This window comes from Macrobrachium nipponense, chromosome 12, assembly GCF_015104395.2.
Source record: "Macrobrachium nipponense isolate FS-2020 chromosome 12, ASM1510439v2, whole genome shotgun sequence".
Classification (NCBI taxonomy): domain Eukaryota; kingdom Metazoa; phylum Arthropoda; class Malacostraca; order Decapoda; family Palaemonidae; genus Macrobrachium; species Macrobrachium nipponense.
In genome coordinates this window covers 105539155-105567101 of record NC_087205.1, presented here as the reverse complement: position 1 = coordinate 105567101, position 27947 = coordinate 105539155, and the positions used below count along the sequence as shown (strand labels likewise).

General features: G+C 43.0%; 1 protein-coding gene across 1 annotated transcript in view; it reads right to left on the bottom strand.

Annotated features, from left to right (window-relative positions):
• Positions 1-27947, bottom strand: part of LOC135224734 (serine-protein kinase ATM-like) — a 117504-nt gene that overhangs the window by 87624 nt on the left and 1933 nt on the right. The window contains exons 2-5 of the mRNA XM_064264047.1: positions 26302-26509; positions 16153-16354; positions 15781-15910; positions 11416-11558 (exon numbers count right to left, since the gene is read on the bottom strand). Of these exons, the coding sequence (XP_064120117.1) occupies positions 11416-11558; positions 15781-15910 (273 nt within the window). The 5' untranslated portion in view covers positions 16153-16354; positions 26302-26509. The remainder of the gene's footprint in view (positions 1-11415; positions 11559-15780; positions 15911-16152; positions 16355-26301; positions 26510-27947) is intronic.

Genomic DNA, 27947 nt, shown 5'->3' with positions numbered 1-27947 from the left:
ACAAATCCAACCAGGAAACTGCCTGGAATGCTGCCATAGCGGTAGATTCCAGGGCAAGTGCCTCCTGCTGCGAGAAACCATAGGTTCTCCGACAGGAGCTGCTGCAGGGACACACCTGGAGTCAGCCTCGCTAACTCCGGGTTAACCTGTTTCGGCAGTATCGGGTCTTCTGATGGCACGTAGAAACGCCTCTGCCGCTGTAGAGGAGGAGGGAAGCAGCTTAGAGGACCGTCCGGATTTTAGCGAGTCCTCCCGTCCTGAGACGAGATACTCCACCTGATCCATGGACTAAGTCCGCAAGCTCTGATCCGTGGCAACCCCATCATCATTTTGGGCTCCCTCTTGGGACCGGCCAAAATGACTCGAGCCGGGACGTGGGCTCTGATGGTGGTAGCGGCGATCCTTCCGCGAGGCCATTATGCAGACGCATCAGCTTAATGACTTCCGCGAAGTTCCTCTGTATCTCGGGCGTCACAGCGTCCTGTGGAGTAGGACCGTCCAGTCCCTCCAACAAGAGCATATCCCTCGATACTCCTCCTTCAGATGAAGGAGGAACAGCGACAGAACCCACCCTGACGGTCGCCTCCAACTACTTGCGCGTACGTCCTGGTCGGTCCTATGACCGTGCCTGAGCCGGTACGGCGTCATAGCTGGGTCACGCAGCGGCGCACCTCTCGTGATCGCTCCTTGGTACCTACCTCGCTCCTCCCGGTATAGCCCGAGGAGGTTGAAGGTACAGGAGAGGCAGACCTGACGCTCCCCCCGCGCTCGCGGCAGGACCAGCGTGCGTAGAGGGCTGCTTGCCCGATCGTCAACCCGCGGTGACGGTCTAGCAGCAGGCCTAGCGTCGCCGCTCGCCGCCTGGGGCGATTGGCTCGGCTGAGAACGTCGAGACCGCTCTCTAGCGTCAGGCGAGCTGCCGCTGGTCACCGTCTCCGCCTGGTCCCATCGGGAGCGGCGGACGGGTGACCTGCTAGGCTCCCTTTCGCGTCGAGACCGGCCAGCGTCCTCTCGGCGCGTCAAACCGCTGGTACTAGCCGTGGCTGGTACCGGCGGCCGTGGGGACTCCTTCCTCGCCTCAACCCGTGGCCGGTCAGTGACCGTCACGTCAGCCCGAGCAGCCGGCTGGTCGCTGCGAGAGCGTCCAGTGGCCTGGCGAGAAGCCGTGTGCACGACTCTCGCCAGTCTTCTGCTCCGTGCCGCTGTCTTGACGGCGAGCGAGCTCGGTCGTCGAAACTTTGGCTGGACGGTCCTCTTTAGAAGAGCGTCCACTCGGTGCTTCTTCGTCGGAACGAGAAGCAGCCGAGACGGAACCTGGCTTAGCGGCAGAACCACTAGTACCAGGTGAGGACGCACCAGCCGAAGCTGATGCACCTCTGGTCCCCGTCGACTTCTTCTTTGCAGAAGAAGCGACGGGCCCCGCACCCGAAGGAACAGGAGGACCAGCAGAAGAGCTCCCCAGCTCGCCTGAGCGAGCCGGGCCCTTAGAAGATCCCGAAGGAGTCTTCTTAGGGGGGGAGGAGGCAACCTTCTTCTTCTTCGGCTGTTTGGCCTTAGAAGTCGAAGGGGAAGGAGAGGCAGCAGACGACGAAGAAGACGATGAAGACGATGACGACACCTTCTTCCTCTTCCTCTTCTTCTTTCGCCAGGCTCCGCAGGACAGACGTCAGGTCTTCCTCCAGGAGGGGAGGGGCCGGGGCAGTTGCCGAAGCAACAGGGCCCGACTGCCAACCTGTCCGGAAGGACCTGAAACTGTTACAGCAACACCAGCAGCGGGAACGGCAGGAACAGGTCCGGGAACAGCAGGAACAGCAGGAACATCTGAAATTGAATGTGTACCTGAAATGGAAAGAGTCGCTGGAGCGGCCACAGGTACGGCAGGCACGGCAGGTACTAAGGGAGAGCCAGGCGTCCTGTCGACAGTCACCGACATCCGTGGCACTGGCGGCAGGTCCAGGGGGGTACTCTTGGGGCAGCGGAAGTCCGGGGTCGGCAAAGGAAAAAATGGAAAAAAACCAGGTGGTGGTGGCATCGTCCTCTTTGGAACGGCGGCAATTGGTTTTTGTACTGCCACCGTGGGTGTCACCGACATTATGTGAGGCGTATATACAAGATGTGGTGGCATCTCATACGCAGGGGTAGTTAATGTGGTCGTCGTGGTGGTCACCGCACCATGAGTGACCACGGCCGACCCCGCCAACCGCTGTATCAACCCCTGGATGCTGGGCACTCCCTGCAGTCCCAGCGACTCCCACACCTGTCCCAAGTCGTCCTTCGCTGCTGGCACACCTGCGGAAGCAAGAGTCGGGTTAATAGGAGGGGCTTCCCCGCGCCTGGGGGGCGAAATTCCCCCCCCAGAGCGGACCGAAGACCCCGAATACAACTGTACGTCCGGGTAGCGGGCGCCCTCCTCCACACTCGACAGATCGAGAGAGGAAAAGGACTCCGCTACCCCCCCCGCAGGGGAAGGCGCAAACCGTGGGGGCTGGCCGGGAGGCAGGAAAGAGGACGAAGTGTCCGTCACCAAAGGAGTCACTGGACTTTCCGATGACTTCTTGGCCGGCCTAAGTCTCTTCCTGCCCTCGTACAGCACCCACTGCGCCTCGGACCAATTCATACAAACCATACATGGCTCGTTACGAGAGCACTCTCGCCCTCGACAACGAGTACAAACCTCGTGGGGGTCCACCTCCACAAAGGACCTGAACCCCCCACATTTACGTCCCTCCAGCCCGGGACACACTCTACGGGCGACTGGAGGGCGCGGTGAAATTTCAATTTCCTCTGATTCACTCATTGTAATCAATTGAAATAGAGAAAAAGTACTTACTATCACTCCTGATACACAGAAATAGAAACCAAATACTCAAGAATTGAAGCAAACGACAAGCGGGCAGAGCGATGGCGAACACGTCCTAACCCACACACGGCCGAAAGCAAAAGAGATTTGTTTACCTCCCAGTCGCGCGGCGCGCGACGATCGGACAAGCAGTTAACTACCGTTCTCCCCTTGTTCGAAGCTTACGACCGTTCCAGCTGCCGCTAGCTACTTCCTATTGTTAAAGGACCGAGGGGTTTGTATACGTATCGGAACAATTTATAGTTCAACAGTCCTTCTCTTCCTTGATATTCTTCGTCCGAGTCTACTTCTAACTCGGGATCTAAATGAGTCTCCGCTCCCAACTCCGTACGTTCTTCCTCTGGAGGAGACAAACTCCTAATAGGAGAGGGGCTAAGGGAATGATATTCCTTCCTCTTCCCCGATTTAATAGCCCTGGAAGGCGCCAAAAGCTCAGGCTTCTCTCCATAAATAGAAGACGCTTCCCGCTTGGATGACGCTTCTCGTCCGCCAAGCGTCCTGGCTGACGCCTCCCGACTTACGTGGCTGCTGACGTCCGGATGACGCCTCGCGCCTGGAAGACGCTCTGCTCTCAAAAGGCGTCCTAACTGGCGCCAAAATATTGGTTGGAGCTTCCGCGTCTACAATCAGCTTTCAAAGACGCTTCATGTCTAAGAGTCTCACGTCTCTCTGGCGTTACGTGTCTTCCGTAAGCTCCCGATCTCGCTCTCGAACCCGAAGCTTCTGTGATATGTTTAGAAGCTTCACGTTTGCATGACGCTTCTCGCTTAGCAGGGGGAGAGAGGACGAGACTTCTTGATTGGAAGCGCAACGTCCTTCCTACGAGGCGCTAAAACTCCCACCAAAGAGGCCAGTGTTCTTGTACTGCCATGATAATCTTCCTTGAAGCTTCTCCCACGTCAACTGCATGACGCCTTTTGTCATCAATCGGGGGAGAAGTAGGAAAGGGTTATTCGCGTCCTCGTCGGGTGACGCTGACGCCACCTTTGCCTTCTTAATAGAAGAGGGAGAGTCATCTTGAGAAACGCTCTGGGCTTCGAATCCAAATTTAGGGTTTCTTTTCAAATGCCGTTTCAGAGGCCTCGATAAATCCGACTCCTTCAACCCTCGTTAGGTGAGGGAGAGGGAGAGGATGAGAAACACTCACGAAGGACGCTTTTTCTAAAGCGCCCAATTGAGCAGCCTGCCACGAAACAGAGCTTTGCTGAAGGGACGTCTGACCGTTGCGGATTCCCCACGACCTCCTTAAGGCTTTTCGACTTTTCCTTCTCTCTGGGCATGGGAGCTTGGAAGAGGTCTAGGCCTGGGAGCGTCGCAGGGACGATCAAAAACGCCCCCTCCACAACACTGGGAGAACTCACTTCACTGTAATGCTCACTTTCACTAGCCTTACCTTGTAAGTCCGCCATTTTGGACTTCATGTCTCGAATAATAGCTTTCAGATCGGCGATTTCCGAGGCCGATTCCGAAAGTAAACTTTGTGAATTAGACACATAGGGAGAATCTAAATCATTAGGATTAGAATAAGTATCAATAAAAGGCTCAATAGGCCTTGAACTCACACCTTTCAGACGTCTAACCCTATCCCTCTCTAACTTCTTCAAATAAGAAGTTAAAGTCTTCCACTCTTCTGCATTAATCCCTCGCATTCATGACAAGTATTAGTAGCAGAAACACTGAACCCCCTACATTTACGGCATACAGTGTGAGGATCAACCGAAGCTTTCGGTATCCTCACCCTGCAGCCTACATTCACACACATTCTCACACTCACATTTGAATCAGACATACTGAGAAAAATCCAAAAAGCAATTCCAAAAACAGTCCACAGTAGCGAATGCCAAAAACACGATCCAGATACGTCACCAAAAAGCCGATAAACGATGATCAAAGGATGAAATAAGAATCTAAGTCAGGAGGTAATAGCAACAATGTTGATACCACCGGCGACAGAGAAAATATGATAGAAAACGGGGATGGTTCCTAGTCCTGCCGCCCAGGGCAGGCCGGTAAATCACCTGACCTACCTGTAGCGAGTGGCGCGAAATTTGAATTTCTGTCGGGGACGACGGAGTCTTAGCTATGTATATATCTGACAGGTAAGTTGATTGTATGAAAACAAAATTTCATATATAATTGTATTCAAATCGCGCTGTGCGCAAAACGGTTAAAGGTAACAAGTTTCTTTTTTTTCGGTGTAATGTACACTAAATTGCGATCATTTTGGTATATAACACATTGTAAAACGATAAAAGCAACACAGAGAAAATATTATCACAAAATAATGCATGAATTCGTAACGCTGCGGCGGACGTAAACAAATATTTTTTTTTTTTTTTTCAAAAATTCACCATAAATCTAAATATTGTCCTAGAGACTTCCAATTTCTTTCAAAATGAAGACAAATGATTGAATATTACTATACTGTAAGAGTATTAGCTTACAATTGCAGTTTTCGACCATATATGACGAGTTAAAGTTGACCGAATGTCGAATATTTTTATATATATATTATTTATATGCAATTATTTCGGAAATAAGAAAAGCTACAACCTTCAAATATTTTTCGTTTTATTCTACATGAAATTGCGCACATTTTCATATATAAAACTCTATGAAATGCCTAATATGAAACGGAGCAAATATTCCGAGAATGGGACGTACGCATTTCGGAGATTTGTGGCGGAGAATCCGTGCGCGGAGGGAAGGAAAGATTTTTTTTTAAATTCACCATAAATCTAAATATTTTGCTAGAGACTTCGAATTTGTTTCAAGATGAAGATAAATGACTGAATAATTTACTAGACTGTAAGAGTTTTTAGCCTTACAATTGCGTTTTTCGACCATTTTCGGTAGAGGGTCTCAAAGTTGACCGAACGTGGTTTTTTTTTATATTATCGTGATTTATATGCAAATATTTCAAAAATGAGAAAAGCTACAACCTTCAATTATTTTAGTTGTATTCTACATGAAATTGCGCACATTTTCATATATAAACTTTATGTAACGGCTAATTTAAAATGGTGCAAACATTACCACAATCGCATGTATGATTTTTTCGGAAGAGTTACCACGCGGACGTAAAGAAAATGTTATTTTTTTCATAAATTCACCATAAATCGAAATATTGTGCTAGAGACTTCCAATTTGGTTGCAAAAATGAGGTGAAACTTGCTTGAATATTACTAGAATATAAGTGTTTTATCTTACAATTGCGGTTTTTGACCATTTCGGTAGAGTCAAATTTGACCGAAGGTTGAAATTTTGGCAATTATCGTTATTTATATGAAAATATCTCAAAACTGATAAAAGCTACAACCATGGGTTGTTTTTAGTTGTATTGTGCATGAAATTGCACACATTTTCATATATAAAACTTTATATAACGGCTAATTTTAAAATGGTGCAAACATTACCACAATCGCATGTATGATTTTTTTCGGAAGAGTTACCGCGCGGACGTAAGGAAAGTTTTTTCATAAATTCACCATAAATCAAAATATTGTGCTACAGACTTCCAATTTGTTGCAAAATTAAGGTAAATGATTGAATATTACTAGAATATAAGTGTTTTAGCTTACAATGCGCTTTTCAACCATTTCGGTAGAGTCAAAGTTGACCGAAGGTGGAAATTTTGGCAATTATCGTTATTTATATGAAAATATCTCAAAACTGATAAAAGCTACAATCATGAGTATTTTATTGTTGTATTCTACACAAAATGCGCACATTTTCATATATAATACTTCATGTAACGGCTAATTTACAATGGTACAAAAATTATGTCAAAGTGATGAAATAATTTCCGAGATGTGTCACAGATACTTTTTAGTGCGGTAAGAAAGAAATTCGCGCTTGCGCGCCTGCGGAACGATTGTAAACAAAACAACACCTTGATCCGTGAACTCCCAGCATCCTCCAAGGCGGGTGATTCAAAAGTTTTAGGCTGGTAGGCCTATAAGTATTTTTCCGCGAATTTAAAAAAAAAACTTTTGTAAGTCGACGTAAAATACGTCCAGGCGGCACACGGGAGACAAAAAATGTCGACGTAAAATACGTCCAGTCGGCGTAAGAGGGTTAAGGAGTCATTTTTAGATAGCAGCATAGAGCTCCGACAGGACAAAGCAAAAACTCCTGTGGATCGCTTCCACAAACTCATTCAGGGAGGGACTTGAAAATGATGCAAATCTGCCATCATGAACCAAGGGATTTTAAGTCTTAGCTACAAATTTTGGGACAAATCGAAGGCCACAGACCCCCAACCCCCGGTGTGTTTCACGTCATAACTCAGACCACTAAGCTCTCCAACTCTCTTCGAGGAAAACTGTCTTCAGAGTCAAATTCCTGTCTGACGATCAACATAGTTGTTCAAATAAACAGAAGCTCGAGTGAGATCTACTCAGACCAGAGTAAGATCCCACATCAGACGTTTGAGTTCTCTTGGTGAACAGGATTGTTTGAAACTCCTATACAACGAGATTTCCCAGGATGAAGAGATGTCCACTCCCTTCAGGCACAGAACCATCCCCCTAGGCAGCCTGGTAGTCTCTGACAGCTGAGACAGAGACCTTTCTCAGCCCTGAAAAAGATCAGGAAATCTGCTATCCGCTGACTGAAGTTCTGAGTGGAGAGAAACCCCGTCAACAACCCTATCCACAGTAGATGGCCCACTTGCCCTGGTAAACCACTGACGAAGACCTCCTGAGATAGCTGAACATCTGGCCTGCTGCTTGGCAAGAAAAGCCTCTCACTCTCAGGAGATACTTGATGGAGTCTCCAGCCGTGAAGCAATAGAGATCCTACCGACTGATGGAACCTTTACACATGAGGCTGGCAAAGAAGGTTGTGTCATTGGGGAATTTGTCTCAGAACTGCTAAGAGAAGATACAGAAGGCCTGGGAACCAATCTTATCCGTGGCCACAGAGGTGACACTAGGTTTATCATGAGAATCCTGGAACTCATATCTGTTCAGGACCTGACAGATCAGGCAGAACAGAGGGAAGGCGTACACCTCGAGATTGTACCAAGGATGCTGTAGAACGTCCTCTGCCAGAAGAAGAGGATCCGGGACCACCGAGAAGTAGACCTCTAGCTTCCTGTTGAAGCAACAAGCAGAGGTCTAACATTGGTCTTCTCCAAAGGTGAAACAGGCTGTCTGCTATATCCTGATGCAGAGACCACTCCATACCTAGGACTTGACTCTTGACGACTTAGCTTGTTGGCAACCACAGTCCTCCTGTCTGGAATGTATTTGGCCATGAGCTCAACAGAGTTGTCAATCACCCACTGGTGCATCTCGACTGTCAATGAGTGAAGTTGGTGGCAGAAAGGTGTCACCTTCTCCAACAAACAATTCTGGGACCATGAATAAAAGACCCCTAGCTTTTGTCGCAGAGAAGAGGTCTAACATAGGTCTTTCCAAGCAGCCAGAAGTGATAATAGGATACCCCAAGGGGGATGTCCAAAGACAAAATACTCAGCACAGATAAGTTCTAAAAATCCTACTGTCAACTTGTGCATTGTCAAAGTAATTGCACTGCAGACTGGGGAGAAGTCCTTGAGCTGCCCAGGAAACATGCATCTTCAACAGAGGAGACGACCTATGAGGTGATCCCTTATGATGACACACAATCAGAATGCTGCTCATCAAAGTATGGAGGAGTTATGGGAGTTCCATTTGACAACGTCCTTGAGGATTAAGAGAGAGAGAGAGAGAAAGAGAGAGAGAGAGAGAGAGAGAGAGAGAGAGAGAGAGAGAGAGAGAGAGAGAGAGAGAGAGTGTTTCATGGTTTGTATTGGTGTTGAGATCATGTATTATGTATTTGTGTTTTGGTTTTCTGTGAGAGAGAGAGAGAGAGAGAGAGAGAGAGAGAGAGAGAGAGAGAGAGAGAGAGAGAGAGAGAGAGAGAGGGCGTAATTGGTGGATGGATGGTTAACGATTGAATTGGCTGTTAGTGAGTTCTGGGTTGTCTGATGGTGCAGCTGGAGTTATTTGTTATGATCACAGTTTTGAGGATTCAGTGCAGGGAACGCGGTTGTAATTGGTTGGTTAGGAAAGGGGACTATGAAGGGGTTTTGAATCAGGAGTACGGAAGTGGGAAGATAGCTGAGGATGAATGTGGTGAGGATGATTGTGATGTGGATAACTGGGTGGACATGGCAGTGAATGTGTGTGTGCATGGGAACCGAGGGAAAATGGCGGCAACTGTGGAAAATGGCGGCAACTGTCAGAATAAATGAAGTGAGTACTGTGGTTTGGTTGATGCAGGGGCACAAGCTTCCTTGGTGAGTGGGTCAGTGGTAAGTGAACTGGAGAGATGTGACTGGGAAGTGAAAAAGTGGTGTACAAGTGTGAGAATACATGGATTGGGACAAGGAAGTGTTTTAGTGTGGGAAGAGGTGCAGTTAAAGGTTAGGTTGGGAGATTTGGAAGTAGTACATAACTTTGTAATCATGGAAGAAAGTGATATGCCAGCTTGCTTTTTGATAGGGATAGATTTTTTGAGGATGCATGAAGTAAGCGTAGTTAAGAGGAAATGGGATTCTTAGCAACGGGGGTAGCACAATAACTAGGATTCAAGGTGGTAGTGTATTTGTAGTGACCTTTGTAGGGGGGATTTTGCCCACTTGTTTTATGAGCTTGTGATCCTGCCACAAGAAGAGACATCATATGATGATAGGACACCCCCCCTTGACTAAGGAACCACCATGGCGGCATTCCTGAGCAACATATCACAGAGCTAAGATGGATCTTAACTACTTCGGAAATAAGAACACCAGGATACGAGTTACATTACAGATCAGGTTACTCGGATGAAAAGGTCGGTTAAGCTAGGAATCAAACCCAACCCAATCCCAAACTCTTGAAGAATGCAAAAATATTCTTGCAGAATCAAGTAGCAAGAGAACATCTGGGAATTTGAAGAATAGGTCCCCCCAAAAAAACATAAGCTCAAACCAGCTGGGAGAGACTAAGAACTACAACACTTACACTACAATAAGATGGACAGACATGTTTGAACAATCTAGGCTAGGCCTAGGATCCAACCACATACGCTAGGTTAAGTCAGTAGGGAAAGGTTCGAACTAGCTCACCCATCGTAGGCTAGGCTAGGCTAGATTATCCACTTAAGGCTTGCTACACAAGAATTCAATAACTTGGGCTAAGCTAAGTTGGAAAGCAAGGTTCAAACAACTAGACTATGCTAAGAACCCAACCACTTGCAAGGTTAAGAACTCAACTACTTAGGCTAGGAAGATGGTTAAGGCAGATTTGAACTAGCTAGGCTAGGCTAAGAACTCAACCACTTGCTAGGCTAACGACTCAACTACTAAATTATTCCAAGACTGTGGAAATCACATGGGAATAGGGTACAGACTGATGAAGACCTAGACCAGAACCAAATTCAGTTACCTTACTTAGTTTAAGGTACTGCATTATGTGACATTTTGCATTATTGTTATGAAATGAGTTCAAATAAATTAAATTTTTAGGCTGTATCAAGTATAAAATAAAGATACTATGAAAACTTTTAGGAGTATACAGATAAAAATCCAACTAAGTATCACTCATTTTGAAATAGCCTGCAAAACAGGTCTTTCCAATTTTGGGGTTTTTAGGAATAAACAGAAAATTATACATGATAATTTTAACTTTTAGTACACCACTGAAGAAATAAGCCTATAAAAATGAAAGAAAACTATATGAATTCCCACTTCTTAAATACATAGCATTAGTACTACCCTTTAAAGGGAGGGATGTCTTTCCTTTGGATATTTTCCTTGCTACAGATCTGAAACATATGGTCACTATATCCTGGCTTACTTCTTTGTTTACTGGTTTTATCAACTGAAGGAGTGTGTCTATACAATAACCGATAGGTGTCTAATGCATAAAGATGATGGGAATAATAAATGTCAGACAGGGATATTTTGCTTACTTGAGTACAGTATAAGATTTATTTACAAGGCTAAATTTATAACAGCAAACTATATTCTTCATGCTTTTATGATTTCTATAGGAGTTTGCACATGGTAAACTTGATAAGCAAGGTTAGTATAATGAACATGGTGCATGCATTTTGCTCCCTTTGTCACCCTTTGGCTCTGCTTGTGCACGGAAGAGAGTACTGTATTCTTAACACCTTATATATTTACCTCTCAGTGGTACTTTAGAACATTACTTCCTGGAGTGCGAGCTAATCATGCATAGAGATATGCTTTTGCATTTCCCTTTTGTTTTTTTTTACATTAGGCTTAATTGAAGAAGCAGCAAAATTCACTTGTTTGGGGAGCAGTTGCAAACTTGCTTCACAGGACCAATTATTATAATACAAAAATTCACCAAAACTACTGAAATTTCATATTAAATAATTTAATAATTAACCAAACATCAAAATGTGGAATATTCTGTAAGAACCTGACCTTCATCTACAGAAAAGAAATGTAGTGAAAATACTTCACTGAACAAAAAACTTTTCAAAACAATCTAATAACAGGTCTGTATAAAAATAAATCACAATCTAACAGGAAGTTAGGAATAGAGAATAACTACCTCTTCAACCCCCTGGGCTTGCTGTAATTTCTTCCGGCTACTGCTGCTACGGGAGTCTTTCAAAATATCATCATCAGCATGGGCATTTGCCAATGCCATAACAACTGGGAGGCTATGATGTGGGTGCTCCAGACATATACGCTCTACAAATAGAAAACAGGCAATGTGTTTCCAATGAAAAAATTCAAAGATAATCTTTATATTGTTAAATTTATATTGTTTAAAAGTCACAAAAATAAATATAAATGTTCTTAGAAAAAGAGGTAAAAACATATCAATTACAGATATAGTTTCTTATAGATAATGTTATTCTTCTAAGACTAGACCAAAGTTTGTCTTCTCTTAACTTTACCTTCATTTCCCCTAAAGCTTCTATTATAACACAATTTTCTTTCAAATTTATGGTCACACCCATCTTGCTCATGGTTTTCTCACCATTAGCCATAGTATATCACCCTGCAGAATTTCTGTCTCAAATAAAACTTCATGTTTTTCAATATCACTGGTACTGTCATTACTCCTTTGGGTCTATATGATGACTAATCAAAATTAAATACTTTTTTATTAGATTGTCCTGGTATTCTTCATTCTCCTCAAATCTTCCTGACTCAAACCCATGACAATGCGTGCTAGTAACACTTCCCTGCAAACTGTCGATTTACATCCTGTGTCTAAAATTTCATCAACTCTTCCTCTATTTTATTACTTCTACATAAACTTCTTGTGGCCCAGCTTCTGTTTTGTACTTATTTTCTTCTTGTTCCTTTGTTTCTGTTTTCTTCCTAGTTTGAAAATTTTGAGGACAATCCCTATCTTAATGCCATTCAAATTCGATATTGCATATTATGTTGCTTTACCTTCTCTGATTATATGATTTTTTTCAAGGTTTAAAGTTGGCTGAGTGCATTTCGCGCTCGGCTACCAATCTGGTGGTCTGAAGTTCGATTCTCAGTTCAGCCAATGCAGAACCAGGGGAATTTATTTCTGATGATAGAAATTCAATTCTCGATACAATATGGTTCGGATCCCACAATAAGCTGTAGGTCCCGTTGCCAGGTAACCAATTGGTTCCTAGTCACGTAAAAATATCTAATCCTTCGGGCCAGCCCTAGGAGAGCTGTTAATCAGCTCAGTGGTCTGGTAAAACTAAGATATACTTTTCCACCACTACCCTGGTTCCATTTTCCCCAATATTTCTGGTTTTCTCACTCTCCTAGAATTCACATTGCCTTCTGACCCCCACCATTCTTGTTCCTCTTTATTCCCTAATCCTTCAAATATTCTTTTCATTATTTGTGACAGTTTTATATTCTAACTTTCCTTGCACACATGCTGCTAATACTATTTGTTTTTTTATTTTCTGTGAGATTTGCTTGTTCCAATACATGAAAACCCTTAGTTTCTCCTTCAAGCATGTTTTTCCCCATTGTTCTGTTACACTCTGATTCTGCCTTTTTATCCTAACTAAAAATAATCTCATATTTTCACTAGATTCTTCCTATTTTAAAATAGTTTTTCATTTTACTCTAATTCTCCATTAGCATGTCTTTTAGATTAACTTCATCTAGTTTGGATAGGATTATTTTTTAACCTTCTGTACCCTCAAGTTCAACTCTATCTATTCCCTCCGCTACTTCTATGGCTTTCCCTTTTAAGCTCATTCTTATCCCTATCCCCGGATATTTTACTTCTTCTCCACACACCACTAGCCAATCATTGACTTGGCTCTCCATCCTTTGTATTTGTCTTGTATCATGCTAAATCTCAGACAATCCCTTCTCCATCTTATCTCCCTTTGTTCCCTACCTGATCCGACCATCTTTAGTCAACCATGCTACTGCTACCAGTTTGAATAATTTCCTAGCCTAATCTTTCCTTTGTAACACAAATAGGCAATCTATCAACCTGTTCACTACCTCAGTCCCAGTATACTCCTGCTTAAGACTTTGAACACCACAACATGACTTACAACCCACAAACTCCTATAAGACAGGGAGCTCTCTCCTAGCCTACCAAACACCAGTTTAGCATGTCCTCTAAAGCACACACTGTTATTGTTTACCTTTCCACCCCACGGCACCACCATCTTGTCTTCTGTGATATCACAACACAACTTAAATACATAAAGACATTTTTCTAAAATCAAACACATTTCCCACATACTGATCATAGCCCACATTTCACCAATACAGAAAATAAAAATAACACATTCTGACTAAACTGATATATAATCACAACTGAGAAGCAGATGTCTATAATACAGGAACAAATCAAACAACTGCAACCAGTATGACTGCCGCACTCACCTGTATCAGACCAGTTCCAGCATATGACGTGTCTATTCTTCAACCCAGCAAGGATACCAGCCAACTCACTCACTCTCTCTTCCACACAATCATTTTACGAAAGATAAAAACTATTCCGCCAGAGGCACTGGATGAGCTATGTTGGGTAGCCACCACTAAACACAAGGAAAAAGTGTCCAAGGTCCTGTGGGCAATGCCCTTCAGGTAAAAAGAAGAGAACATGGTTTGCTGAAGCCAGGAACCAGCATTCCAAATCCTATGAACAGACAAGTTCTTCTTAAATGCCAGAGAGGAGCCCATTTCTCTGATGATGTGCTCTAGCCTGCACTGACTGAGAAACTGAACTAGCAGGTGAGGAATATGCCTGATTAATCACCTCACACAGCCAGAATGAAATTGTATTCTTGGCCACCTACCTTCTGGACTGACACATGCTAACAAAAAGTTTATGACACCTAGGCCTTAGGTGATAAGTCCTTTTTAGATAGCAGTGCAGAGCTCGACAGGACACAGAAATAACTCCTGTGGATCACTGTCTACAAACTCATTCAGTGAGAGAATAGAAAATGAGGGAAATCTTGGCCGCAAATTCTGGGACAAATTAGAAGGATACAGACCCCCAATCCCTGGTGTTTTTCACCCCATAACTCAGACCATTAAGCTCTCCAACTCTTTTCAAGGAAAACTGTCTTCAGAGTCAAATTCCTGTCAGACGATCAATGTAGTGGCTCGAATAGAGTTTGAGTGAGACTACACAGGACCAGAGTAAGATCCCACATAGGAGGTTTTGAGTTCTCTAGATGAACAGGATTATTCAAAACTCTGAATGAGATTTCCCAAGATGAAAAGACATCCATGCCCTTCAGGCACAGAACAAACCCCAAGGCAGCCTGTATCCTCTGACAGCTGAGACAGAAAGACCTTTCTCATCCCTGAGAAGGATCAGGAAATCCGCTATCTGCTGAACAGAAGTTCCGAGTGGAGAGAAAGCCCATTGACGAGACCAATCCCACTTGCCCTGGTAAACTGCTGACAAAGATCTCCTGAGACAGTTGGACATCTGGCCCGCAGCTTTGCAAGAAGAGCCTCTCACTCGCAGGATATACTAGGTAAGTCTCCAGCTGTGAAGAGATAGGGACTATCGACTGGTGGAACCTTTCCACGAGGTTGGCAAAGGAGGTTCTGCCATGGGGGGATTTCTCTCGGAATCTGACAGAAGGGACAGGTCTGGGAACCACTCCGCCTGAGGCCACAGAGGTGCCACTACGTTCAACTCGAGATTTTGATAGCTCATTACTCTGTTCAAGACCCGATGGATCAGGCAGAATGAAGGGAAGGCGTACACCTCGAGATAGTCCTAAGGATGCTGTAGAGCGTCCTCTGCCAGAGCAAGAGGATCTGGGACCACCGAGAAGTAGACCGCCAGCTTTTTGTTGAAGCAAGAGTCGAAGAGGTCTAACATGGATTTTCCCAAAGGTGAAATAGCCTGTCTGCTACATCCAAATGCAGAGACCACTCCGTACCTAGGATTTGACTCCGGCGACTTAGCTTGTCGCCCACTACATTCCTCCTGCCTGGAACGTACCTGGCCGTGAGCTCCACCGAGTTTTGGACTGCCTACGAGAAGAAGAGCAGTAAGATACTCACAGTAGCCATGAGAGCAATGCACTGATAGTCAGTTAAAAGATAACTCACAACATGAAAATGAAATGTAAATGCAGTGTAAACAAAACCCTTTCATACATAAAACACAGCAGAAATGCTACTAAGTCCTGGAGAGAATGGCAACACATTTAACCACTACTGAGGGACACAGACGAGTGAATATTAGCAAAATATCTACAAAAGTCCTTGAGTTGGCTAAGCAAGTGCACTAGAACCATTTCCTTTTAAATGCTTTGCTTCATGCAGGGTATGTGTTCCACACAGTTGAAGACTATTTCCTGATTAACAAGTCTGTAATAACAAATTACTTTTGTGACCTTCACAAAACATCAGTCAAGAACAAAAGAAAAAAACAAGATTTCAAAAACAGGAACTGGCATTTAACATCACTCACCTAAAATATTAAGAAGAGTTTTCAAAAACAGTTGCTTCTTTTCATCTGCTACACAAGTTAGCCTGGCAACAAGTTGATATAACAGTGGTACAAACTTGTGGCTTTTTATCTTTATTCCATATGTGTTCATCTGTAGTGAATATAAGAAAGAATGAATGATTCTCTTATGTTATCTAACAAGTTTTACAAAATCATTAACTGCAAAGCTGAAATATTACAGAACAAAATTACCCCAAAAAATATATATATAATTTTTATAAGTATGAAACTAACTCAGTATATAGGAGTACTGACTTACAGCTGTAAAATTAACTTAACAAAGATAAAAGTATACATAATTTTCTTTGTTGGTTTTCAAAAGAAAATACTTACCAATTTATTAATGTTAGCATTTTCAAGGTTCTCAGTCCAAAGGGCAACAGTACGATACAGGTGTAAGTCATAATCATGAGACACTAGAAGGCACTTCAAATAATTCTGAAGAGCTAGGAAGAGGAACTCTTCTTGCTCCTTTTTTAAGTCAGCCAAGACATTTTTGTCAATATCAATATTTTTCTGGAGAATACTTAGCTTTCTGGAAAGAAAAAATGATAAAATTTTACTTTAACTTTGTATACACTGTATACATTTTTTTGTGTAAATGTAAATATTTTATGATTTTACATAAAGCTAAAACTCCCAACAATTGAGCTGGAATGTTCAGGAAAAGTTTGGTTATGACAAACAGAATTTTTTTGCCCTGCAACTACTGATGTAGTTAAATGGGCATTCTTGACCCGGCCTGTGCTAACAAATAGTCTGTGACAACCTGGTCTGAGAAGTCTAGTCCTTTTTAGATAAGCATGCAGTGTCCTGATAGGACATAATATTTCTCCAGGGTCACTGTTAACAAAGTCTCCCAAAGAAGGTATAGAAAAGGAAACAAATCTGTCATCATAAATTGAAGGATTTTGAGTCTTAACAACAAACTGCCGAATCAATTTGATAGCTAAAGATTCCAACCTCTGTGTGTTTTACATCATAAGCAGGTCATGCAGCTTGTCTGCCCTTTTTAATGATGCTAATAGCAAGAACACAGCCTTGAGGGTGAAGTTTCTAGCTGTAGCCTGTCGCAATGGTTCATAGGATGCTTTAGTAAGACCAGTCGAAACTAAAGTCATATATCAACTAGGTGGTTTGAGCTCTCTAGGGGAACAGGACTGTTCATAACTCATAATCAACATAGATATTTCCAATGATGTAGATATATCTATGTCTTTCATCTGTAGAACTAGAGCTAGAGCATCTCTATAGCCCCCCTTATGGCAGCGACAGAAAAAAGGGATTTTGACAAAGGAAAAATCTATTTCTGGGGGAAGACCTGTGTCGCCCAGTGAAAAGTTCTTGTAGCTCTCTTTTCTAAGTATAAATAGATCCTAAATATACCAGAGAAAAAACTAACATGGAATGCTGAAGTTACTAACTTCAGCTCGATCACCGCCAAGGGCGTCAGTATAAGCACTAGGACGAGTGGAAGCCACTTCTCACAGGACTTCTGCCCATTAGAGGTTCCTCTCAAAGTCCCCCTCATGGTGAGAGCCGTTACAACGGCTACCCCCTCAACCTTCTGCTCACTACTACTACTAATACCACGCTGCCATCTTCATTACTGGAATAGGCACCCAAGCTTGGACTGGCTAAAGGGTGGGGAACGAAAGAGGGACGGGTTCACCAGGCGACACAGGTCTTCCCCCAGAAATAGATTTTTCCTTTGTCAAAATCCCTTTTCTGGGTGAGACCTGTGTCTGCCGGTGAAAAAGTATCAGAGAATTGGCATCCAAGCTACCAGATACCAAACAAATTATATAAAAGGGGTAATGAAACCTAAGGTTAACCAAGAACAATTTTAATGAGCCGTAATAATATGGACACCTTAACTGACTAATTAAAACTAGGACTTAAACTAGAGCTTAAAACTAGTAAAAACAAAACAATATAATGGAATGGTATCTGAAGGAAGTATGTACAGAACAGGTAAGTGATACCCATATGGTCTCAAGCTATATACAAGTTCCAGTGACGGAATGGCAAACAAACCAGTCCGGCCCGGAAGAGGGAGGGTTGGCAGGGAATACGAGCGAGGCAGCTAGGAAGAAGAGAGAATTAAAGGATAAAGGACTAACAGAAGCTAAGGAAAGGAGTTGTTAAGACTCGGTCATTTGGGGGAGACTGTGCTCCCTGCAGCCACTTTTGAGAATTTAAGGGCCTCTAAGTTTTTGAGATAGTGGCATTTAAAAACCAATGGAGATTTCCAACCCGTATATTTCTTCAGGTCTTCGAAATTCATATTGTGAAAATAGTTAATTGAGGTAGCCACTGCTCGGATGTCATGGAAGTGCGGAACTGAATCCGGGTTGGCTTGTTTAATAAAATAGAGTATTTGTTGTCTAATACCTTTCAGGGAAATCGTACCACCTTTCTCTCTAATAAAAAGGGGGCCTGAAGATTTTTGGTAAGTCCTGGCCAGGTAGGATTTAAGGGTAACGACAAGACACAATGTTGTGTCTTGTGTGAGAGGAATAATTTTCCATGGAGCCAACCTATTTTGTGAGTCCTCATTCTTAGCCAAGAACTTCCGATCTGGGGATAGTAATACTTCACCCGACGGGAGGAATTCGATATGACCTGGGTTTCTAGAGAGAGCCGAGAGTTCAGATATTCTGGCACCTAAAGCCAGACTCATTAAGAATAAGGTCTTTCTGAGAAGGGTTACATATGAGCATGATTCATTATCAGTGTCTGAGGCTAATTTAAGTACATCATTTAAAAACCAAGAGACCGTATGAGGGCGGTCTACTGGTCTCAGACGGGCACATACTCTTGGGATTGACGAGAAGTACGAATCTGACAAGTCAATATTAAAGCCCAGCTGAAAAATCTTCCTTAAGGCAGATTTGATTGTAGTAATGGTACTAGCGGCTAGGCTTTTTTCAAATAGAGTTCTAAAGAACGAAATTGCCAGATATGTAGTCATGTTTTGAGCATCCGATTCTTTTAGAAAAATGACAATTTGTCCAAAATTGCATTTTTCCTAACTATACAAACCTGAGGTCCAGTGAATATTCCTCAGAATATTCACTGGTGGAAACAGGTAAATCTTCTGCCAATTGTTCCAATCTATGGCCATTGCATCTGTGGCGTAGGCTAGAGGGTCCAGGTTGGGGGCCACGTAACATGGTAGTTTGTGATTGGATTCCGTGGCGAATAGATCTACTTGAAGGTCCAAGATTTGATTGCAAATCCAAAGGAACGACTTCATGTCCAGGGACCACTCCGACTCTAGCGGAGTTGTCCTGGAAAGTGAGTCTGCGATGACATTCCTCACTCCTGCCAGGTGAGTGGCTGACAGGTGCCAATGATTTTTCGTTGCTAACAAAAAAATCGCAATCATCACGTGATTTATTTTGCTTGACCTGGAGCCTCCTCTGTTTATGCAGTGGACTACTACCGAGCTGTCCGAGACTAGCCTTATATGAACGTTTCTGGCTGGAGCCAGACGTTTTAGTCAGGAAAATGGCCATCGCTTCTAAAATATTGATGTGGAACTGGCGGAACATCTCCGACCAGGTTCCTTGGACTTTCGTGTGTTGTGAGTAGCCTCCCCAACTGCTCAGAGATGCATCCGTGTGAATAGTTAGAGACGGAGGAGGGAATTGTAGTGGTACTGATTTGCCCAGGTTCCAGCGTTCCGTCCATGGACGGAGCCTTTTTGTTAAAATGGGTGGAATTAGAGAGATCTTGTCCCTGAGTTTTACGTTGGCTCTCTTCCTCCAAACTCGATTGATATCCTTCAGTCTGGCTTTCAATAGGACGTCGGTTACCGACGCAAACTGTAGCGAACCTAGGATTCTCTCCTGGGTATGACGAGAAGCCTTTTTGTTCTTGAGGAACTGACTCGTAGCCTTCGCTATCTCCCTGACCTTCTTGGATGGGAGAGATAGTTTGTGTTTGTTTAGGTCCCATTGGATTCCCAGCCATTGAAAGCAGGGAGCCGGAACGAGCCGAGATTTTTCCTTGTTTATCTGGAAACCCAGAAATTCCAAGAATTTTATCACCTTGGCTGTTGCTTTGAGACACTCGTCCTCGCTGGCTGCCCAAATGAGCCAGTCGTCTAGATAGGCTACTAATATTACCCCTTGAGTTCTTAGCTCTTGAACTATCGTCTCTCCTAATTTGGTGAATACCCTGGGCGCAATGTTGAGCCCGAACTGCATGACTCTGAATGAGTAAGCTTGCTTTCCTGGTTTGAAGCCTAGGTAATGAGAGAAGTTTCTTGCTATTGGGACATGATAGTAAGTGTCTGTAAGATCTATAGAGGTGGTGACGGCCCCACGGGGAAGTAAGGTCCGCACCTGCGAGACGGTCAGCATACGGAATCTGTCGCATTGAATGTATGAGTTGAGACGGGACAAGTCCAGAATCACTCTTCTTTTGTCCGAGTCCTTTTTGGGGACACTGAACAGACGTTCTTGAAACTTTAGGCGTTTTACTTTCTTTATAGCCTTCTTCTGCAGGAGATCTTTGGCATAGTCTAGAAGGTCCATTGTCAGAGTCTGGTGAAAACTGATTGGTGGGGAGGCCCTTTCTCCCATTTCCACCCTAGACCATTCGAAACTGTGGGCCCATGGACTGAAGGTCCAATGGTCCCGGAAGAGATATAATCTCCATCCCACTGGTTGGCTACAGGTCTGCCACCTCTGCCTCCTCTGAAGCCTCTACCTCTTGCTCCGCCCCGAAGCCGGGCGCCACCTCTGGCTCTGCTACTTCCGGCATGCCTATTGTAGCCACAAAATGCACCTCGTGACTCGTATGGAGGGTTTGAGGCTGGGGAGGTTACTATGGCTGTTGAGGTTGAAGGCTGCTGAGCCGGCGGAGTTTGCACCAGAACAAACTGCTGCTACAGTTGAGCCTTTGATGTCGAAGGCTTACCGACCTGAGAGACCGGAACCGCTTGAACTACTGCCTGAGGATGAGAGGTCTGGTAAGGTTGGAACTTCCTTGGCCTCTTCCTAGGTCTGGATTGGTGTCCGGGGCCATCAAACTTCCTTTTGAAAGGCAGTCCCCAACGGACCCGAAGACTCTGGTTGGCTCTGGCTGCCTCATGAAAGACATTATTAACTTCGTCTTTCGGGAACAGATTTTCGCCCCATATTGAAGACTTTATGAGTCTGTTAGGTTCGTGTCTTGTAGAGGCACCAGCCAGGACGTACTTCCTACAGGCTCATCTCGCCATAATGAATTCATACAGGTCCGCTTGGAATATCTGTAACAGAGCTTTCGTGAGGACCCGGAACAAATGTTCATCAGTGAAGGTTGAGGCGATAAGATTACTAGCACCACGAGCTATAAGACAGCGTCAGGCAGAGCCAAGCTGGGGAGTTGGGGGGGGGAGTGGTCAGTCGTGATCGTTTGGCCACAAACCCGATCAGAGATAGGCACCTACTGGAGGCTGTGTAGCCTACTACTACGGGGGTAGTAGATCGACTGGGCCCATGGCCCGTTGTGATTGGTACAGCAACCGATCGGTGATCTCTCTCAAACGTGAAGTCATAGCCTACTACTAAAGGCAATATACAAACCAGACCACCCAATTCAACAATATAATAATATAATACAAAACTACAATACAATAATGAGGCATCATGGAAGAGTTGCAAGAGGGACATAAGGTGTAAGGAGAATACCCAGTATGGATCTAGCCTAACCCTCCGAGATCACTTATGGATCCAGTCAGGTAGGCCAGATAAACCTCCAAAAAAGTCATGGCGTGGACGGTGGCCACTCAACCAAACCCTCCAAAATCGAAATTTCGATCTCGTCAGGTAGGGAGGATAGGTCCAACAATATGACAAGAGAGAGACTCTCTATCCTTGATATACTCCCCGCTAGCACCGTAGCGTGGACGGGGGGAGAGGCCTAAGGGTATAGGGGAAGGGGCACCTGGCCTACCCTCCAAAACCTAGCCTAGGCCTGGTCAGGTAAGCCAAGGGAGGGAGCAACTCTTCCAACCTCTCAGTGATATGAAAATCATAAACGTGCATAAAATCAAGTACCTATCTGGTTCGCATTAAAACAATAACGCATGCATGCCTCACATCGGCAAAAAGAGAGAGAGAACTCACTCCTCTACAATGATAAATACAATAGGCTAGCTAGTAGCCCAACAAAAGGCACATATACAATACATGATAAAGAAAACGCACAGAGGGGCACGAACACGCTCTTGAGGGGCTGGGGAGAAGCCAGAGGCTAAACTATGTAATAATTAACATTTTAAGAACCCCAGAGGACGTCATGAGCGTGTTAGGCCTACCTTAAAATTACGAACCAAATCCGAACTCAGTCGGCTGATGAATAAGCACGTGATACGAAAACGGTAACGATAACCGTAATGAAACATAAGAATAAAATTAAAATAAAATAAAAGAAGTAAAAGAAATAACCCGTAGCAACAACGCACACGTCTGATGATGCATCCAAAATGGCGGCTGAGCTAGCGGCGCCCCAGTTCGTTTTTTAAGGGGCCGAAGGCTAAAAATGGAATGCATCGTAACCATACGAATTACGAAAACACAAAATGGAATACTCAACTTGGATGACGAAGGAGGAAGATCTACAGAAGACATGGCTTCGACAAAATAAGGCACTAAGGGAGCTACTGAGACATGTGTGGATACACAGAGGCTAATAACAGGAATGAAGATGGCGGCGTGGTATTAGTAGTAGTAGCGAGCACAAGGTTGAGGGGGTAGCCGTTGTAACGGCTCTCACCGTGAGGGGAACTTTGAGAGGAATCCTCTAATTGGCAGAAGTTCTGTGAGAAGTGGCTTCCACTCGTACTAGTGCTTATATTGACGCCCTTGGGGGGTGATCGAGCTGAAGGTAGTAACTTCAGCATTTCATGCTAGTTTTTTCTCTGGTATATTTAGGATCTATTTATACTTAGAAAAGAGAGCTACAGGAACTTTTCACCGGCAGACACAGGTCGACCCCAGAAATATTTATCTGTTTTGAGATAGACTAGAAAGTCAACTATTTGTTGAACAGAAGTTCCAAGTGGAGAAGAACCTCGTCTACGACACCAATCACAAAAGAGACCACTTTTCACAGTACACAGACATTGAAGATTTCCTGATATAACCCAACATCTGAGATGCTGTTCTTCAAGAAAAGCGTCTCGCTCACAGGAGATACTTGACAGTCTCCATCTTTGAAGAGATAGGGACTGTAACAACTGGTGATACCTATCCAAGTGAGGTTGACATAGTAGATTGTGCCCAAGAGGAACTTGGAACTTCCTTGGAACTTCTCATGGCAAAGATAGTAGATCCAGAAACCATTCTGTCTGTGGACATTGAGGAGCTAATGGCATCATCTTGAAATTCTGGGACCTCACCACTCTGTTCAAGACCTGACGGATCAGACAAAATGGAGGGAAGGCATATACGTCCCAGTTGTATAAACCAACCAAACCATGCAGGGCGTCTTCTGCCACTGCAGCCGTGTCTGGGACTACTGAGCAATAGACTTCCAGTTTTCTGTTATATATTGTTGAAAAAAGATCTATCATTGGTTTTCCACAAAAGAGAAACAACCTAACTACCTCATCCTGATGCAGAGACCACTTTGTTTCCATATTCTATTCCAGATGGCTTAATTTGTTTGCTACTACATTCCTTTTTCCTGGGATGTATCTGGCCCTTATCTCTACTGTCATAAGATGTAGCTGTGAAGACACTAGCCCCATTTGTTTACATACACCACTACCATAGTATTGTCTGTCATCAGGACTATGGAGTGACCCCATTACCATCTCGTGAAACTCCTGTAGTGCTAGGAATGCTGCCTTCAACTTCACCACATTTATGTGGAGCTGTTTGTCCCGAAGACTCCAGCCTCCCAAACTACCAGGTCCTCTAAGATGAGGTTTCCAACCTTTGGTCAATGCATCCGAGAATAAAGATGATCTGGAGAAGGCACATAAGAGGCAATCCTACCGTCAACTTGTTGACGTCTAACCACCATAACAGGTTGTTCCTCACCTCTATAGACAGGGGGACTTGCATGTGAGGGTGATCTGTTGCTGGAGACCAAAACTTCTTCAGTCTCCACTATAACAACTACAGATGTAGGCATCTGAGAGGAACCAACTTTTCTAGAGAAGTTAGTAGGCCCAGAATTACTTACCATTACTTTCCTGGTTGTTCTTAATCAGACAGAAAGGAATTCTTGCCTGAACTGTGTCTATAACCATACCCAGATAAAAAAAATCCTTTGACTGTGGGCTAGAATAGACTTTTCCAAATTTATCACAATACCTAGGCTGTGAAAAAGTTGAAGCAGTCGATCTCTGTCCTGAAGAAACTTCCCTCAGGATTTTGCCAGGACTGGCCGGTCGTCTAGGTATCTAATCAATCTGATCCACAGAGCACGCGCCCATTTTGACACCAGTGTAAACACTTTTGTGAACACTTTAAGGAGACATTGTCAGACCAAAACAGAGCACCTTGAACAGAAGCACCTGTTCTGCAAGACTGAATCCAAGAAACTTCTGGGATGAATGACGGATTGGTATCTGGATGGAAATATGCATCTTTCAAGCCTAAATCTATGACCAACACAAAGACTCCTTCTCTCACTGCTGCCAAGACTGTCCTCAGACTCAATTTTGGACCTCATCTCCCTGACGAAGAGGTTCAGTGCTGACAGATCTACTACCATCCTCCAATTGCCATAGGCCTTTGGTACCAGTAAGATCCAGCTGTAGTACCCCATTGATGAGAGCGATACTTGCTCCACAGCTCCCTTCTCGATCTCCTTTACTTCACTTTGCAAACTGTGATGTTTCCGAAATCCAGGATCAAACGAGAGGTGTAGCAGGGGGGAGCCTAAAAGAAGTTGTTGTTGTCAATCAATGGCCTCTTCCAATTTATCCTTTATCAGTCCACATTCACAGAATGGCTTATCACCATTATTATTTTTTACTAATATTTAAAAATGAGTACAGTGGACCCCCCGTATTCGCGTTCTCCAGATTCGCGGACTCACACATTCGCGGATTTCTCTGGGGAACGTTTCCCTGCATTATTCGCGGAAAATTCGCGCATTTGCGGTATTTTTCTATAATAAATATCCACAAATTCCTGTTTTTTTTATGAATTTAATCATAAAATGCACTTTTTGTGATAAAACTATTAAAAAAACCAAGTATGAAAATTTTTAGTGGGTTTTTCTTGAGATTTAACTAACAAAATAGGCTGTTTTTAGCATTTTCATAGGGGTTCCAAACATTCGCGGGTTCTAACTATTCCAGGGGGGGGGGGGTTCTGGTACGCATCCCCCGCGAATACGGGGGGACCACTGTACTTGGAAAAGTATATCCACAGTAGTATGTCTGTTAGTTTTGTTATTTAAAATACAAAGCACAAAGATTGACAAGGAGGACCGTGCAGGTCATCGAAAGCTTTCTGCTTTATATTTTAAATAACAAAACCAACACACATACTACTGTAGATTTACTTTTCCATTTATTGACTCATGTGATTATGAGTTTTCTTTGAAATGAGTACTTATTATGCATTAGGTAAATCATTTATTTATCACAGAAAAGAGAGAGAGAGAGAGAGAGAGAGAGAGAGAGAGAGAGAGAGAGAGAGAGAGAGAGAGAGAGAAATTCACACACTGATACCCAGAGAGAAAATGCAGACAAATCGAAATAGCTTTAGTGAGGAGAGAGAGAACAAAATATCCTCACTCAAGGGTGGTAAAAGAGTAACTAGCGAGGTCATGAGTTGCGGCTAGGTACGTATGTGGGTGGTTCCACTTATCTTATGACTAAGAACAGATGCCACTAGTCCTCCATAAACAATTAATGGGTTTTTAAACCAAAGGTTTGTTTTGTATATGAACAAATTGATTTTTTAATGTGCATTTTTGTTTACAATACATCAAAATTGATATTAAGTGAAATACAACTCATAAATATTAACTTTATCACACTGAATGGCCTAATGAAACTCTTGATACAGTCTGTACAATATAATTAATGTTACTACATAAGGTACCAACTGGAACCATGGGGCATAAGCTTACCTATTATCAAGTGGGTCATAATGGTTTTTTCCACATAAAAATTCAGCACAATGGTACTATAGGTAGCATCTTGGTAAAGTAACCACAAGGATATCCTTAATACTAAAAACTGCATCCAGGTCCCACTGGGAAGCCACAATAGAAAACATTCAACATGAGGAGCTCTAAGAACATTGGTTTTAAATGTGAGAAGAGGTACCATTGCTAATATCAGAATAATTTTCCCCAAATCAGTTGGGCTGGTTTACTACTTAGCATATTCACATCTACTATGGTCCTTTTATGACATATTAACAAACTGACATATATGGAGAAAGAGCATGTGATTGGTTTAAACACAAAATAATGACATTTACCTTATTTGTCTGAATACAACAAAATGACATTTACCTTATTAAGTCTTTCTTTTCAGTTAAATCCTGTGCTTTCACACTTAAATTTTCTAGTTTCTCTATTTCTTTTCTTGATCTAGCAATATTCTCCCTCTTTGACTGAATGATGTCAGATTCTAGATATTGACGGACATCTCTGTACAGTTTATCAGCATATACAGAAAGCTTGTGGTAACTATTTTCTAAAACGTTTTGACATCCAGATTCTGTAAAACAATTAGGGAATAAGATCAATCACAATCATTTATGATCTAGCAAATATTGACCATCTGCCACAATATGTAATAAACTTACATTTACCTTAAGCTATGCATAGTTAGGCTGAGAAATATTAAGTTAGCAAAGATAAATCATTACTTGGAAATTACATTGACTATGCAATTGAAAACACCACTGAGGGAGTGATAGAAAACAATACAGGCAGCCAGCGGTTAACAGCGCAATCACTCAACGGCGAATCGGTTTTACGGTGGTCGTCAAAAATATTCATAAAAAAAATAAGGCATTTTAAAGGTATCTTTACGGCACAATTTTCAGTTAACAGCGCCGCTAGCGCCGTTGTCTAACGAGTTCATACATTTGTAGAAATGCCGTTCAGACCATAAAGGTTATGCAAATTATATTAACAAATTTTATGAAGAGTTATTACCTAAGTATTAGGGTAAATATATGCCTCTGACACTGTTTTATGCCGAAAATATCGAGTTACATAAGTGCAAATTTAGCTATGGATGTGTTGATTTATAAATGTTCATGCTTTTGTTTAAAATGTGTATGAAAATGTATTACGTGAAAGGCATTTTTATTTCTGTACAGAAATATGATACAAAGGCAGCTTTTGAAACTGCCCTTCACGTTATCAAATACGATGTTTTTTCACGTTCTTTCTTGTGAGCCGCCGCCTGCCGCTCTTCCTAAAATATCGATTTAAAAAAAGTGCAAATTAGCGATCGATGTGTTGATTTTATAAATGTTTATGCTTTTATGTTTAAAATGTGTATGAAAATGTATTACGAATAGGGTATTTTATTTCTGTGCAGAAATATGATAAAAAGGCAGCTTTTGAAACTGCCCTTCAAGTTATCGACTACGATGTTTTTTCAAGTTCGTTCTTGTATGCCGCCGTCTGCCGCTCTTCCGAAAAAATAGTTAAAAAGAGTGCAAATTTAGCAATCGATGAGTCGATTTTTTAAATGTTTATGCTTTTATCTTTAAAATGTGTATGAAAATATATTACGTAAAGGTATTTTCATTTTTGTACAGAAATAAGATACAAATTAAGGCAACCTTTGTAACTATGCTCCACGTTGTCAGGGGATGTTTTTTCATGTTCGTTCTTGTCCGCCAGTTCCGAAAAACGCATTGTGTTATTTTATTAATTATGCATCTCTTCCATAAATCCTTTAAAAAGTTATTCATTATTTCACTCTATACAAGAATATTGTATGTATTCTCATATTACTGTATTTTAAAGTACTACGGCAAATTTAAGCCCGTATTCCGCGGAGCAGCCAATGTTGTGGTTTGAAATCAGCTGATGAATATGAGTTTGTTTCACCATAACGCAATTCTGAGCGAATGCTCTTGCTTCTAGTTAGCATAAACGAATATCTATATACTTGACTTATATGAGACAAAGTTATT